The sequence below is a fragment of the Anopheles coustani genome, chromosome 2, assembly GCF_943734705.1.
Source record: "Anopheles coustani chromosome 2, idAnoCousDA_361_x.2, whole genome shotgun sequence".
Taxonomy (NCBI): domain Eukaryota; kingdom Metazoa; phylum Arthropoda; class Insecta; order Diptera; family Culicidae; genus Anopheles; species Anopheles coustani.
The window spans coordinates 19,149,746-19,166,607 of record NC_071289.1 but is presented as its reverse complement, the minus strand read 5'-3'; the positions used below and the strand labels follow the sequence as shown (position 1 = coordinate 19,166,607).

The 16,862-nt window shown below is 45.9% G+C and overlaps 1 protein-coding gene across 1 annotated transcript in view; it reads left to right on the top strand.

Annotated features, from left to right (window-relative positions):
* The first annotated feature begins 10,161 nt into the window (after positions 1-10,161).
* LOC131267195 (protein naked cuticle homolog) overlaps positions 10,162-16,862 on the top strand; it is a 65,967-nt gene continuing 59,266 nt past the window's right edge. The window contains exon 1 of the mRNA XM_058269994.1: positions 10,162-10,653. Coding sequence (XP_058125977.1) covers positions 10,590-10,653 — 64 coding nt within the window. The 5' untranslated portion in view covers positions 10,162-10,589. The remainder of the gene's footprint in view (positions 10,654-16,862) is intronic.

Below are 16,862 nucleotides of genomic sequence, written 5' to 3'. Positions count from 1 at the left end.
AAAAATCTCATAGTTCCTCCCCCGAGGACGGACTGACTGATCCACGTACACAAGGGAAAAAAGACTGGTAAGCCCTTAACGGGCAGGGATGACCAAGACGGACGTTAGGCCAAGATGAAGAAGACATGGTGTACAGCAAGTCGGACTTTTAAGAACTTTTAAAATTACTATTTAGTGGAATGAAATTGGAAATATGCCATGTATAACAAAAAACGAAATGTTTATTATACAAAAAATTGTAACTAAAGTTTGATGTGCGAAGAAATATCCAATGCATGTTTCCATCGACACCATCTGGAGGAAACTACAATCGTGTGAAACATAACCCGCATGAAAGTCGCACATGGAAAGTCAAAATTTCTTTCGTTCCAATCGGTCCTATTTTCCTGCAACCCGAAAGTGGACACCACCGGGATCCGGACCAACTCGAGCACGCCGCGGCCTTTGGCAATGTGACACGCTCTGACAAATAGTGAATGCTTTCTGTGTGCCGCGGCAAACTTCAAAGGCAATCCGGCCCGAACCGAACTTTATTCGCCAGCATGTTTGAAACGAGCGCTCCAAGCGAAAACGTTACCAGGGGACGGTTGCTGAACCTGACGCTGGAACGAACCTTGGCTGAAACGGTGGCCGAAAGGTCGCTGCAGCATGTTCCACCCTCCTGTGCGGATAGTTCCGGTTGTGTCTTTCGAACTTTTCGAACACCACCGGTCTGGCCACATCTGGTCTGCCTATGTGTCGAGTTGCGGGTTGTGGCTGGTCTTGTGATCACTCATCTCTTGCTGCAACTGCATCCGCACACTGATAGCGGGTTCCCTGTTTTCCTTCGGCATGCACCGAAAGCCCGCTTATGCGTTTTCCGTTTCGTCTTCCTCGTCCCCGGACCAGCGCAAGAAGCGAGGTAGCTCGAATAGCCCGCGGCATTCTGCCAAGACCCGACAGAATGAAGCATAATTACAAAGAACAATAAACCGACCGGAGAAACTATAATAATTCGCACCTCTGACAGACAGACGGACTGGACTGTGGACGCGCCGTGGCGAAGGGACCGTAGCCGGTCAGGAAACCCTTTAATTAAGATTTCAGCCGCCGTCTCCGCCGCCGTCACTGCGCTTCCTCCGCCGAAGGCCCACAGCTTTACAAGAGGTTCCTTTTTCAGTGCATTGCCTCGATGGAGAGTCGCTCTTTTACGTCCTTCTTTCGTTAAAGTGGGTTGCAGGAGGAAAAGTTATGCCACTTGCCGAAGGCCGGAACTAACATGGATGCATTTTCATTGCATGGTGCCCGGAAGATAGTTTGAAGAGCATTTATTATAAGACTGTTAAATATGGCAGCGGCCATAAGATGCAAAAGGATAACCATTGTAAATTTGTTGAGAGGATTTTCTAAATTTATATGTGTATTTTGAGTTCTTTGTAACGCTCATTTTATTTGCGATCAATGTAGACACCAAATTAAAATTTACTATATAGTCAAGAAAAACAAGACGAAACTGATACATTGAATGTATAAAAAAAGTGCTCCGAAAAGATAATGTTCAAGATAATCGCAAAAATTTATTTGAAACCCTCGACAAAAATATAGCCAAAGGCTAATCATGTTCTACCCCGTGCACAATTTCCTCCAAACATCGCTGGAACCTATAGTGGCCTATCGAAGATACATAAATTAATGTATCATCTTTGTTCATTCATTCGTTCGTCGGTGCGCACACGCAAGCGGCTTTTAAGGCGAAGCAAAACAAAACAAAAAAATATATATGACGCTTATTCTTCCCAAACGTTTGAAAATGAAAACAAAAGCGCACAGGACTAATTTTTTCAAGGCCTTAAGAGCGACCCGGGGAATAAAAACCGCTGCGGCGGCGATGGTGAAAAGTGTTAAAATAATTCATACCTGTCAAAGGATCCCGAAAGCGCGCTGGTGCGCTTCTTTTGATTTTTTCCTCCTTTTTATGCTTATGTTACGGGGTGTTTTTTTCCTTTAAATACACCTTCGTTTAAGGCGGAAAGAGGCGAATGTGGGTGAAGGGAGCCGGCGGGAGAAGTATGCCATGGAAATGTTAAATTTTACACCTCCTAAAGCCACCGAATGCAATATGGCGGTGAATTTGAATGTGAATCAAAGCCGGTGCGCCAGTGGGGTGGACCGATCGAGCGAAGCATAAGCTGGTAACTGGTGGCCTCCGTTGGGAAATATGGGTGTAGGGAAAAATAAAACCGGCAACTTCACACCTTTGGGGGAGCACAGTGTGATACGTGTGTCAGCAATACGTGATCAGACATCAAATCGTCGAGATTTGAATAAAAACTAAACAATTATTAAATCATCAGTTTTGTTCAGAGTTAATGTTTCAATAAGTAGAAATTGTACTATACGGTAATTGATTAAATTTATATTTTCAAGTTAAAATCAATATACCCTCCACAGGTGGAAAGGCGAAAATTAAAAGCTAAACGGCGGACAGAACCGAAGTACAATTAGTTGCGAAGAGCATTACAGTAGCAACAGCATTCAATGATGCATTATACATTGAAAATAATATTCGGTATCTAAATCTTAAATTGAAAATTTTACATTTTTGCTCGCCGAATGCAACGTCAGCCCATAGTGCCGTGGTGCCGATGGCGGCTCCATCATTGGGCAACAATACCGTTGGCGTGTTGGAGCCCTCCAAACAGAGGATAATACCATTCTACTGGTCTGATCTGCGATCACGGCTTAGTGAGGTGTGATTTTTATTTTCGGTGCTATTATTAGAGTTTCGGTGATTAGCTTGCATGCATAAAGCCGTTTTGAGCTATTAGAGACGCCCATCTCTGGGACTCGCTCGATATGGATTTATATTTGCAGTTTGGTTTTCGTATTCACATCTTGTTCGATAGTTTACGCTTTATACTATGTTACTAAAATGCTCTCTAGGTTAAAGTAAAGTTATTTCCAATCTTACTAATGAAAATGTTAATAGGTTATTGAATCCTTCAAAGTCTTGCAACCGATTAGATTGATTTATGGAGACGATTTCCGATACAGTTTAGAATTCCATAAGCGTTACTTCCATTGAACCTGAAATGATTGGTTCAGTTTCCTAATGGGTCCTTGAAGCACATGAATAACATTAAACTTCTGTTTGTGCCTGACCTCTTTAAGCGTTTCGAGGGCAGCAATTCTGGAACCCATCTACCATCCCGATTGTCGGCAATGCCGAGCCGCAGCTCAAAGTCCGCGTTAACTCACCGACATTCCGCGCCCTGCTGCTGGTGGCACAATAATGAAGCCGCCATTTAATTGCTGCCGCCTCCGGGGCCGGCGCGTACACATCGAAGCATCCGACTGCTGGCCTGTCTGGAAGTAATCCTTTCGCTATCGGGAACCCATTTGCTCCAATCCCCACCTTTCTCGAAAGGATCTCCGTGCCAAATCCCCCGGCGTTGGCGCTGGGATCGAAATGGAAGACAGAAACACAGCGCAGCAATCGCCCAACCGGTCGGCCATTAGTGAGGTTAGATTTAAGCTCGAGCTAAGGCGGGCGCTGGCGGCAGAAGACAAACGCAGATAAGACGCCGTCGAAGCGGCCGCCGCCGCGGAAAAAAGGCTCAAACGACCCCGAAAGCATGAGGCCGCTTGGTGGTTTTGATGAGGAAGAAGATGAGGAGAAAACAAAAATTAGATACAGCATGCCGTTTTACCCGTCTCTCCCCATACCCTCCGCTCGTCCCGAGTTGCGGCAGGCGCTGTCAGAGATCAACTCCCCGCGCATGGTGTCCTGTCCACTCGAGCTGCTCCACCGAGGCGCGTTCCGGCGCGTTAGGCTCGCGAGCTTTTTTCCCCTTCCCTTTTCGCCCTCCAGGGCTTCGGGCATCGGCGGGGTTGAAAAATTATACACGCCCCATGGACGTTTAATGTTAGGGTTGGCACGGTCGCCGCTTCTTGTCATCCCGCGATCCCCGGCTCCTTCACGTCCGATCTTCCATCTGCGCCGAGCGAAACGAAACCTTCTTCGTGCTGGTGCGGCCGCTTGCCGATGGATCGTTCTGGTTGTGGTGGTTGCGGGCTTGGTCTTGGGCGTTTGATCTTTCGCCGCTGCGCCGCACGATGGCGCACTACTGCAGCGGTTTCGTCGCCGCTCGAGCCGCCATTCCGTTTTGCTCCCTTTCGCGCCGGACGGGTTTCTCGGTGTTTCCGTTTTGATCCCATCGTTCTTGGTCGCGATCGGTCGTGGAGAGCACAACTCCCCAAAAGCTCCTCACAAGGCTCCACAGTGGGATGGAATCGTACGTTAATGTTGCCAAAGGTCTTTCCTTTGATAAAAAAAAAGCATCACTGTGCTGTTGAATATAAAATCAAATTTATGACAGCTGTAAGGTTTTGTTCAATTTTTCACACATGATATGAAATTCCCGAACAACCTCCGGCCTTAGTTGGAGGAAGTAAGAATATCTTATATTAATCCATGGGTTAGGGTAATTGCATTTCTCAACTTCTCAAAACCTTACCTAAACAGTATTTTACTATAACCAACATTTTATGGTATCGGTACCTTCCATACCGATCCGCCCGTCCAATAACCATTGTGCCGCCTGTGGAAAAACTTGACGAACTGATGTTGATGCATCCGTTTTTATGCCCAGCTTCGCTCGTTCCGAGGTCCAAGGAAGACACAGATACCGGTACGGTTGAGCAGATACTCTCAGTTCGCCGGTCGTTCAATCGGCGGTTGCGGCGTCGTTCTTAACAAACGCCCGGAAAGCCGGAGGATCCGATCGTAAGCCGCCGATTGTGCGTCTGCGGCAATCGCAAAGGCTAAGGCCGGCAGAGCGATCTTAAGATTGCGATGGATAGACAAACGATCAAACGCTGCGATGGCTTCCTTTTGGGGCGGGAGGACGGTGGATCAGTGGGCCGATCTTTGCAATTGTGGGTTAATTAAAATGTTCACCGGCAACCGGCGGCTCGAACTCCCCCCGAGCCTGCTAGCCTCCTCGCCGTCCAGAATAATGTGCTTGATATGTGCCGACATTCGGAAAATTTGTGGCAGCTGGGTTTGCATCGCACTGAGACGAACGTCCACAAACCATCTGAGTCGTTCGTTTGCTCGTTTGGAAGGTTAAAGATTAGGTTTCTTTTTTGCTTAGTTTCTGCTTGCTGCCATCAGGATAGGAGCGAATATAAAAGGGTGTACTGTCACGTGTGATTTCCATACATCCTACCTAGGAAAAGAGTTAGCGCCTGGTTTTCGTATCAAGGATTGATTAGCAGTTAGTTTTCAACGAAACTGGATCATTACCGAACAACTCGACCTGCTTTGGACAGAAACAAAACCGGCACACATGCTTGCATGTTCATTAAACCTGAATGAAATACCTGTTCATTCTGGTTAAAAGCTTTTCCATGCGGAAAGATAAACCCCTCATTCTCCCTGACGTCGGACATCAGATGTTACGTGACAAGAATGTATTGCACACGTCCTTCGTGATTATTTCCTACGGAAAGCAAAACTAGGACAAAGCCTTTTGATGTCCGGACGTTTCTAACTAGAAATGAGTAGGTTGGTAGGTTTGATGAATAACGAAGCTTCCTTTTTCCGGAGCTCCAACTTCTATGGCCAGTAGAAAACGGATACTGCACAATAATGTGAAGTGCGGTTCAAAGCGGAATGGCTGCATATTTGTCCATCTGAAAAATTGAGAAATGATGATAGCAATTCTAATTTTGTGTTCAACTAATGTTTTACGTTTTTATATAAATCCATTTTAGAATGGTTTCTAATTCCCATGATTTCTAACTAATTGTTTACTTCATTTCGTCTGGCTGAAGCTTCGGCGCATTCGAAGAAGGAAAACAAATTTAATTTGCTTCCACAAATGATGTGGTCCTTTTGATCGTGGCCGACGCCGCACAAAACTCAACATTTACCGACTATAACCCGCTTTCGTTAAAAGTTTAATATTTTTATCGAAGAACCGGTGCTGATAGTCGAGCCGATGCGATCAAGAAGAAGTCACATACTCTTCGACACATTAAAAAAAAGGGCGACTCATTTCAATATTATTTCTCGCGAGAGTGCCTGCCTGGTTGTGTCGAACTTTTTCTTAATTTAATCTCCTCGGTTTTCTTCTTTCCGGCCCCATACTAGCGGCAGACAAATGGCGTGGCTCCGACCCGCGGTTTGTGCTACCGTTTTGTTTGGTCGGCTGAATTAAAGTTTAATTTGCGACGGATGCGCGGCCACTACACTTCCTCGATCATCGATCCGAACCGGGGAAAAGAAACCATTAAAGTGCACGCACGCAGTTGGCCGGTGGCTGGCGGTAGGACGAACGAGCCCGTGGCACCGTGGCCCGGCGATGCGCGGCGTAGGATGCAATATTAATTACAACCATCATACTAATGTGCCCACGTACGAGATTTTTCATGGAAGGGAAAAAAAGAAGTGAAAAGCTCGCGACCAATGTCTTGGGGGACCACGGCGGGGCGCACATGAACTCTGAAGGAAACAAAGCGTGTATCCACGCACGGGCGAAAACTAACCCTTGGGTGAACAGTGTTAAAAATTTTCGAAAAAAATCTTACGATAAATAGATGATTATGGTTTGGGAATTTCTTTTAGGTGTAATGTTTTTCATTGATTGGCAACATTCAACCATAACTCAGAAGCAAAATAGCAGTATACTTCCCATATTTCGTTTCAATGCAAGTCAAACTCTAAATTGAATTTTTTTTTAAATATCAAATTTGAGCAGAGATGAAAGAAAGTTATTAACAAACTATAACAAAACACAAAAAAAAATTTTTACAAAAATTACCAATGGGTTACATCGCATGGATGTTAGCCTGGCTTGGCTAATTTTTACTTTGCTCTGCAACTTTTGTGTTTTGCTTTGTGGACTGTAAAAACTAAAAGTTGCAAAGCCCAAGCAAATTGGCCAAGCCGGGATGTTAAGTGGTATAAAAGATTCACTAATGAAACATTTCCTGTTTCCATGGTAAATGATAATTTTTAGAACACAGAACGAGAACAGATAACCCAACGAATTTGAGTAAGATGCTCCAAACACTAGAGGAAACCCGAGAACATTGAAGCATTCAAGGGTTACGACGCGTTCTCCTGTCCAATGCTGTCCGCTCTCAAGGGTGGAGATTGTTTTTTCCACTTCAAATTACAGTCCGTCCCACTTCGGCGGGACGCCTTATTTTTTCCCTCAAAGTCCCGAAGCCGCGTAGCTGACACCGACTTGGCGTGCAAAGGCTCCGAGGAGCCGTAATTTTTGATCGATGGAAACATTAAGGTGTAATTTGAAATTTTGATTGTCGATCCGGACGCCTCGTACGGGTCCTTTTGAATCGTTCCGCACCAGCCGGCCCGGATCGTGCGTGCTAGAGATTCGATCGGATCCTGCCCGAGGATCACGGTGCGAGGATCGTCGGCAAATTATGAAACCGTGCCAAATTGAAGATAACTCTACCTTCTTCCATCGTGCGGCTGCCGAGTCGCTTGGTTTATGAATTTCAAAACTGCCAAGTGATGAAAATGAGGAGTTCAAGATCCAGGACTGACGAAATAATGTTACTTCTACATGTCACCCACCAAAGGGTGTCGCTCTACAGTGAAACACATGGCACAAAGTGTTGGCATGTTTCCAGTCATTTTCAAACTGTTTATTACCTCAAATGAAATTTTTTAAACAAGTGTTTGATTTCCGTTTCAACGTAGGTAATAAGGGTTGATTATTTCCTATTTTCAAAAATTTTGTTAAATGTGCATTGGTCACGTTGGCGTATATGTCCGTGAAGAGAGTTTTGTGCAAGATGCGTCCTCTCAGTTACGAGAAGCTTTTCACGTGTCATTTAAGCTGTCCAGTAGTTTCCAGGTGAAGAACATGTGAAGTAAAAACGGCTAACACTCCCCAGGAAGTGAAAACCACGGGAAAGAATAAATGATTGTCAGGGAGAACACAACACTTTCTAATTACATCCCTCTCCGGCAATCCTGGTGTGAATTGAAACTAATGGCGCTAATAGCAGCTCGAGTCTTTTTCGTCTGTCCGTTATGAAAGTTCGATTAGCAACGGTTTGGGTTCGAACAGTTCTGCGGCATTGTTTTTTTTAAACTAAAAATTTCATCGTTCCCATGATCGATGGATCATTCTAAACTTTACACTCAGGGTACTTAAATTTATTGTGCTTCTTTTTGTTGATACTTGTATTGTTGAACCGAGGTCGGGCTAAAAAGTTGCACAAAGTTTTATATAACTCTATATGAAAATCAAATGCATCTTCAAGCAAATATATCATATTCACAATGAACAAATTACGATTTGAGATTTTTTTTAAATTTTAGTTTAATTTAAAAAGTTTGGAAAATTTGAATAAATTTAATCTAAACATGCCGAAGTCTGAAACACTACATTTTTTATAAGAAAAAAACATTACACCGTTGCATTTGTTCATTCTTGACACATTTTGATAGGTGAACAAATTGTATCAATAAAATATTATTTACAGATAAAATAAAACATGCTCTTTCTCAAACTCTTTCATAAATATTTAATTAAAAACTTTCTCGTAAGGATTCTAACAAAGTGCGATATTTACCTAGAGAAAGAGAGAGAGAGAAAAAGAGAGAGAGAGAGAGAGAGAGAGAGAGAGAGAGAAAGAGAGAGAGAGTAAGAGATAAAGAGAGAACGAGATAGATAGGTTTTCGGTTTTTACAACCGGTTCGATGACCTCAACGTAATATCTGAATCGGTTGTTACCGTTTCGGTAGCAGCCAACACGCACACACATTCACATGTAATACGTAAATGAGGAACCGGTTCTCCAATCTGTGTAGGTAGTTGTAACAAACCAACCGGTAGAAACAGTGTTGCAATGGTAGTGGTTAACCGGTTAAAGGGCATTTTTACGAAGGTTTGCATCGGCTGCCAACGGTTGTACCGTTCCGGTCGACGCTTTGAAAGTGTGCATCCGTGGTTAACGAAAACAGTTTGATTGAAACAGCAGACAAGTGCGGGCGTCAAGAGCGTAAGTTTGGTGGTCGGGTTCAGTGTTCACGTGGGACATTCACGGGATCATTTCACTTTGTTTCGTGGCGTTTTTTTGTTGGAAAACTTTAGTTAATCGTTTAGAAAACGGATAAAACAATCACTGAAAAGTTTATACATCTGCAATCGAAGTACGGTTGAATGAGGAGCATGGTTGCATTAACAACAGTTTAAATATGTGTCGAGTTTGTAGTGCGCGTTAGTGCAAAAGGGAATGAAAAGAGTTGAAGACAGTGCAAGCGGAAAACATGTTCGTCTACAATTAACGCATTTTGAAACACAAACATTCAATCGTGCTTGCCGATGCTGCCGTTTATTCGCAATTTTCTGTATTGTTCGCCATTACAGTATGTTACTGTTTGAAGATTGCGATTGCTGGAAGGGGTTTTTGGTGCGCAGTTGGATAAAAACATATTTATTCGAATGAAAACGCATCACTCGAATTCAACTCGAATCAGTCCAACGGCAGTGGAAGTAATGGTGTCCATTTGTTATTTTCCAACAACGCAGGTGTGTGCGTACGTATCAACTTTCGGTATTGTGTTGGTGCGTTCCCATACAAAACCCGGTCCTCGCGGATTCGGCGGTGTGGTAGTGCAACAAAAAATGCGAGCGCATACGGCACGCACACAACTGGCAGTTGTTCGTAAACAGAATGCGAAGTGATTGAAAACGAGGAAATATGTTGGAAATAGACACCCTGCGAAGTGCGTGAAAGACCCAGAAAAGTTTGGAAGAATTGACCACGGCATCGGCGTTGCACACAAGGAGTTTAGTCGGGGTTACCAAGCTGCAATGAACGACATCATAACAATAAACCCCCAAGACGCAACCGACCGTCAACGATAACAAGTGCGCGCCTCGACTTGCCGGCAGAAATAAGAAAAAATGGGAACAAGTGCGCGTCTTTCGTTTTCAATGAACGACGTGCATAACCGTCACGATGAAATCTGTGACACTTGCGGATGCACTTTTACCTTTTTTGTAGTTTTTCCCTCCCGGAAAAAGTAGGCTGATCGTTTAAGTAAAGATTCAACTTCGGTAACATGGTTTACATGTGTTTTTTTTATTTTACAGAAAATCCTGTCGTTGAAAAAATAGTGCGATCGTGATCGTTCGAAATGACACACGAGCGAGTGCAGAAAAGTGGAAACAACTAAATCTGTGTGTTTTAAAGCAAGTGTTAAGGGGCAATGGGTATCTGCAGTAGTAACGATACCATGTTAAAAAGCCTTGGGGGCAAAAGTGTTTAAAGTATGGGAATTTAAATATACCCTTCTTCTCTCAGAAAAATAGTTCAAGTGCGTGCGTGAAAAAGAAAGCGAAAAGAAATTGTCAAATGTTATGGCGAAGGGTCTAACCGTTCCGAGGAAACGCCATTGACGTGAAAATAGTTGTGGAGAAGTGAAGAATAGGAAGAGTTTTGCTATCGGGCCCGGAAACCGTAGCAACAACGCAACGTTCAGCAACGCGTCAACGGATTTGACGACGAAGCGAGTCGAGCGGTTTTCTCCCCGACCGGAGTTTTTGGTTATCAGTGGCGCAATGGCAGGAAACATTGTCAAATGGTGGAAACATAAGATACTGGGAGGCTACAAACAGTTTACAGGTAGGTTCATAGAACAAACACCCTTGATTGAATGGTTCGTTTTCAAGCCGCAACTCGCGGGAGTTTGCTTCGCTCTTCCATTGATACCGTCGAGGCGGGAAAGGTTTTTCTTTTCTTTCTCAACCACAACTTACTCCCCACCACGAGGCACGTTCTTCGAAAATGGCGTTGACGCAACGCGTCGAAAACTTCGCACCGTCAATGCGCTTTCCCCCTCGACTAAGACGCGACTTTTACCCTTTTTGCCACACAAAACCTGTGCCTTTGCTTGCTTCTTCGTTGGCTGGCAGGGGAAAAAAGTTTTCGGGTGTTAATCCGCCATCCCCACCCCCACCCTTCTCCCCCTCCGTCTAGCTTCCGCCTTCCAGATTTGGCCTCTTTAACCTCCGCAGCATCGGCCCGTATCGAAGCCGGATGTGTTGAAAGACGCGTTTTGCGTCGAATCGGGAATGGGATAAACGTCTCCAATGAGCCATGTTGTTGTCCTCCCTCTTCCCAAAGTTGCTGGCAGCAGGGGGAATGACGTGACGAAGGGTGAACTCAGAAGAGATTTCCAGGCTAAACGAAAAGCTATCTTCTCCCTACTTTTACTGTTGCGGAAACTCTGCGCGAACCTAAAGTAGACGGCATGGTTGAAAATGGTCGTCAAGTTACCACCGACTTTTCCTTGACTTTTGCCTGCGGGCGGGGGAATGTTTGGTCTGAAGTGTGGTGTGAGATGAGCAGAAAACGGAAGCGGGTCGGAAGCCAGCATTGGTGGAACGACAATGGGGCGTAAAGCGGTTGCAGGAAAACCCATTAACGGCAGCGGCTGATGGCAACGAGTTCGTCTTGAACATTTTCCTCAAACTCCCGCGGATAAAACTTGCCAAAAGACGTTTTGTTTCCTGGTGTCAATTGGCACGCACCATCCGCTGCCCGTGTTCCGCAGGAGTGTAACGGAGTGGCCGGAAAACCACCATCCGTCAAAGATGGCGCCCGGTGGTGTGCGTGCGTGGTGTGAATTAGGTTCCGCACCTAGCGCATCTGGATTTTCCACCAGCCAGCCTTTGCCTTCGCCGCTAATTTTCACACTTTTCTCGCATCTCCAGCCACCCTGCCAGCTTTTCTGTCTGACGCTACGTGTCTGCGCTTCTGTCGGCCACAAAACACACAACGCCACACAGCGTTGAGTCAATCGGTCGCTCCGATCTGTTTTCCCGGTACTGCTACGTGCTTTTCTTGCAGCGTCCGTACGCGCGCTCGTTTGCCGGATGGTTTTGACCTAATTCTGAGAATTTCGTACGATCCACAGTAACTACCGCTTTCTAGCCAAAGCATGTAGGCAATAATTTCTAGGGAGCAAATTACGACGCAAGTCAAAGCAGTAAAAGTGTTTTGGTCTATCTCTGTTGCTTTAAATATTTAACCAATTACAACTTATCAAGACAATTTAGTTGAAGTTGGTGTACCAAAGCAATTCTTTCCTATTTGTCACGTTTTGTCTATTGTTGCCGTAAAAGAACATATGGTTCAGTGGTAGCGATGCAGGACGATTGAGTAGGGATTCGTGTGTTCGAATCCAGAATGCAGAAAGGAGGGAAAAACGTTAAAAATTTACTTCGTCGTCGAATGGGGTTGTAAAGGCTCGTTTGTGTTACCGCATCGCTTTGTTTTGCAGCATGTGTATAGCGCGCGGGCATCATCGTCATTATCATGCATCCACGTCGCTGGCCCAACCACCTCCAGCACACACAACAACCACCGATCGCCGATCGATCATTCCCCGATCGAAGGTGCCTTCGCGCTTCTACTCCGACGGTCTGGTTGGACCCATTCCCCTTCTCTGTTGGTCGTTCGCGATCGTCCTGCTCTGCTCACTCACTCGCTCACCGCGCGGTCAGCGTCCAAATCTCTTTCGGTCGAGGCTACTCCGCGCGCTGTATGTGCGCCAGTGCGCGCGGTGTCGGTGTCTGTGCCTGGGGTCGCGTCGGGCCCGCTGCCTGTGATCTGCGCTGTGTCGGCATCCTCTAGGGGTTTTTTTTGTGCCTTCCCTGCGTCCTCCCGATCGCGGCAAAATGGATGCGTACGTGCGTGCCTGTCGCGGCCACCGCTCCTTCTCTTCTACGCTGCCCATCCACAAGCTATCCTTTTCTCTCCTGCTATCCAAGGCGTGCAGTACTACGTGTCAGCATTTCATCCACGCGATGATGTCCGCCCGACCGATCCTGCGTTCCGAATCTTTTTGAACCGCGTCTGCTTGGGTTTTCTCCTTTTTGCCCACCTCGTTTGCTTTCGGTCCATTCGGTCGGCATTCCTATTTCGGTCGCGTTTTCGGAATTGTTCCATCGCGTCCTCCGCGTCCATGGCGCGGCGTTTCTTCCCTTCCCTCCGCGTGCCAAGCTTTTGATTCTCCATGATTGCCGGATCTCTTTTCGGTTTCGGCTTCGCCGTTGTTGTGTTACTTGTTGTTTTTCTTTCTCTCCTCACTCCTATTTTGTGCTTCTCGTTTACCGTGTCTTTGCCTTCTTTCTTTCTTTCTTCGGCCACGGTTTGGGCCGAAGCTGCCGGCTTCGTATTGTGTGTGATTTCTAGCTTTTTTTTCTTTCCTCCCTCCATTTGCTCCTTCTATTCTTCACTTCGAGTTTCCTTTTAGCCTCTTTTTTATCTCCCGAGGTCTTTCGGTGTTCGGTGCTTTTGTGCTCACGTTCCTTTTTCGGTGCTTCTTTCGTTGGTAATTTTTCGCTTTTTTCGCTTTTCGCTCTCCCTCGCTCCTTTATATCCTCGTTTTTCCCCGGTGTTTTTCATTCACTCGTGCCTGCGTGGCTGCACAGGAAGTGGAAGGAAGAAGGTGTGCAATGGTAGGGTGAGGCACGCCACCGGGGTAAGGGAGAGAAGAGTACGTACGTGCGTTCTCGGGATTTTGTGTTGTGCATTTGGGATTCTTTCTTGCCTTGCCTTTCGGAAAGGATCGCCCCTCCGTGCGCGAGTTTTTCCTTTTCCTGCGCCCTCCACCCCCCCCAAGCCCTCCTCAGGCATCCCGCCTGTGTGGACGGTTTTCTCCGGGTTTCCTTTTGCTTGCTTTCTTGTTCCGTCGCTTGTGGCGGCTTTTCGGGAAGCCCTTTTTTGTCCGACCGGTGTGTGTTGTTTCCATGTCATATCCATCGGTCATCGATTGGCCTGCCCCCGGGGGCCTACAGTACGCCATCTACCGCCATCTCATGCGTCTGTGTGTGTGTATGTGGTGAAGACGACGGCACCCGACAAAAGGCCATTTTCCCTTTTCCATCGCCCTTACCTGATGATCTGAAACCAATTCTCTAACCGACGTCTTCGTACGTCTCGGTCAGAATCGTCGAGGCAAAGGAAGTGTCTCGAAGAGAGAAGGAGAGATAGTGCGAGGGGGAGCGAAACACTTTTGTCGTGGGCTGCGTGGCTAGTAGTGCAGCCCGTACGCACATTAACACACATTCGACGCTTACGGTGGTGGACCGCAACAGGGGGTGGTTCGGAGGATCGGTCTGGCGGGTTTCTTTAACGACCGAAGACCTAATATCCATCGGCAGGGAACGAAATGAGACGTGCCCGGAAAGAAGGGTCCGCTTTGAAGGGCCAACAAAAGGGTCGGTTAAGAAGAATTACGATCTGCTTAGTGAGGGTTGCTAGAGTGCGACACATCAGTCCGAGAGAGACAGAGAGATAGTTAAAGAGAGGAATAGATAGATCAAGCTGGAGTAGGCCATGATCGTGGCGATTTCTTGTGCGACCGGTTGAAACCATCTGTTCAGGACTTCTTAAGGTCGGTGGTCCGGTGTGACTCAAGATGCCCAAATGCCTATTAAATTTCGTGGAAGGAACGCACCGAAAGGGACTGAACTAGGATTTGCCGATTGGGATTCCTATGATCTTCTTTTGCCAATCACAGTCTGCTTGAGGATCTCTACTCATGAAGTACTTACTAGATTATGATCATCCCTACTCCTCACTGGACCATGGATTTGAAGTTTCCTTAGCCCATGCTCGTAAAACTTCCTACTTCTAATACGTGTTAATGTGCATGAATTACTGAGATTAAAGATGAATCATTCCAGTGGCAAAGATACAGATTTGATAGGCTTCCAATGAATTATTTATGAGTCCCTTTCTTCCTACCGGAGGGTGAGTCGGGTTGCTTCCACCATCGCAATACCAACATCAAACCATGTCCTGAAAGGATTCATTTGCTCCTTAAAGTGGGATCGATTCATCGGAAACCGATTAAAGCCTTGCTAGGAAGAAAGCTGTAAGACGTTGAAAATCTCGCTTTCTCAGGACTTTCACACCTTTAGTCCTTCGCGCGATTGCACATAAAGGTGCGCCATTGCTGCGACAGAGTGAGAAAGGTAGGAAATAGCTGTAATCACATAGAACTGCCACACCCAGCTGTGAACGAAAGCTAGCCAAAAATGTCTTCAGCTAACTTCTTGCTCGTTTGCTTACCTCCAAGGACTATGCCCTGGAGCGAGATTTCTATTGAGTTAGCATAAGAATCTCCCCAGGCGTTACTGGTTGGAATTAATAGCGAGCGTTTTTTTCGTTGACTCAACGCGACATTCCCAGTGGCATATGATTACATATTCATGCGATGTTCTCCTGCCTACTAATGATGATGGCGATGGTGATGATGATGATGATGATGATGATGATGGTGGCGGTAATGGTAGCAAATAATTTGAATGGCCTTACTTGTTCTCTCTTACCGAACGAGCGGCCCTGGCGTTCCGATGGGCTCTGTCTTCGTTCGTGTTTCCTTTGCATTTCTTCAGGCTGCAGCTTTAGGCTTTGGCTAGCAATAAGACTTTTGCTTTCCCCTGAGGGATCGCCAACCGTCACATCTAGGATGAAAAATGTCCCTATCTGCATTATTTCGAACGGTGGAATTGCCTGCTCTGGGGCACTTTGGGGTAAGCATTGGGAATTTTCTGAAGCTATTCAGTTGGTTTGTTAGCTATATGAGGCCATTAATGTGTAACAAACCACTCAAATTAATGCAACCTACCGTGCACGAGCGCAACGGGTTTCCTCTAGAAAACGTGTCATTTCAACCGATTGCAACACTTTTCCTCCAATTGCTGGATTCATCTGTTTCGACAGGCGGTTCACCAATTGACACCATCAAGACGGGCTAACTCGCCCGGGAATGGCTTGTTATGCATTTTTTTGTGTGTTCCCTTACTTTTACTCGCTCAGCTTTGCTCACTGTTTTCCATTTTTCTTCGGTGCAACTTGCAACCTACGGGAGTGAAGAAATGCGAGGCCAAAGGAAGGGCTCCGGATGCTGGACGGTTGTGTGCAGCGGAGGGCAGAAAATTAGTGCAACTGTGGGGAAAATTAAGATAATGATAATGATGGCAGTAACACCGGGCGGACAGGAAAAAAAAGGTACGCAAAACTCAGCCATCTCCAGGGCTTTTATTGTGGAAATCTTGCGCTCCTTTACTCTCTCCCGAGGACGGGGCATGCATTGGACTACGGGTTTCCTCGTGCTGCCACCGTACTGTTGTGAAGTGTCCGATTCCGGTGCACTTGCTGAAAGGGAAACACACGTTGTTGGTTCTTTTCTTTTTGCTCGTTTTTTTGCTGAAATGTGAAAAATGGTTCCCAATAGAGTCCGCCCACCGGGCACGGTCCTCAATCTGCACACAGTGTGTTCTTTGTAAGAAGCACAAGGATGGAAATGGTGAAATTGCATCCTGAAAAGCCAAACGCGAATCGAGGACCAACCTTCCCTAAGGGCTAATCTTGAATGTTAATAGTACCGGCAGAAAGTCCACAATACGAGGCACAACTTGAGCGTAAGTAATGGCAGTGCAATTTCCATTGCTTCCGAGGGCTCTGACTGATTTCCTTTCGCTTACCACTTCATTGTTCACCAAAAGAACCCAATTTTGTTGTTGCATTCGGTTAAAATCGAAGACAAGAGTAGCGCCGTGTGTAACACAGTTTATCTGACTTCCTATTGGCGTGAGACAAATGTATGGATTTCTTCTGAATACATTTATTAATTAATTTCCTTTTCCTTCGGTGTCTATAAACCAGCACTACAACAGTAGAAGAAAGAACTACAATGTTCTGCTATAAGACTATTTGGATATTTTACCAGGATACCGCAAACAAGCAAGGAGTAACTCTTGCGTACAGAACATTCGATCTGAAATCGTCGTTAAACCTATTCCCAGAAATCTGTTTTA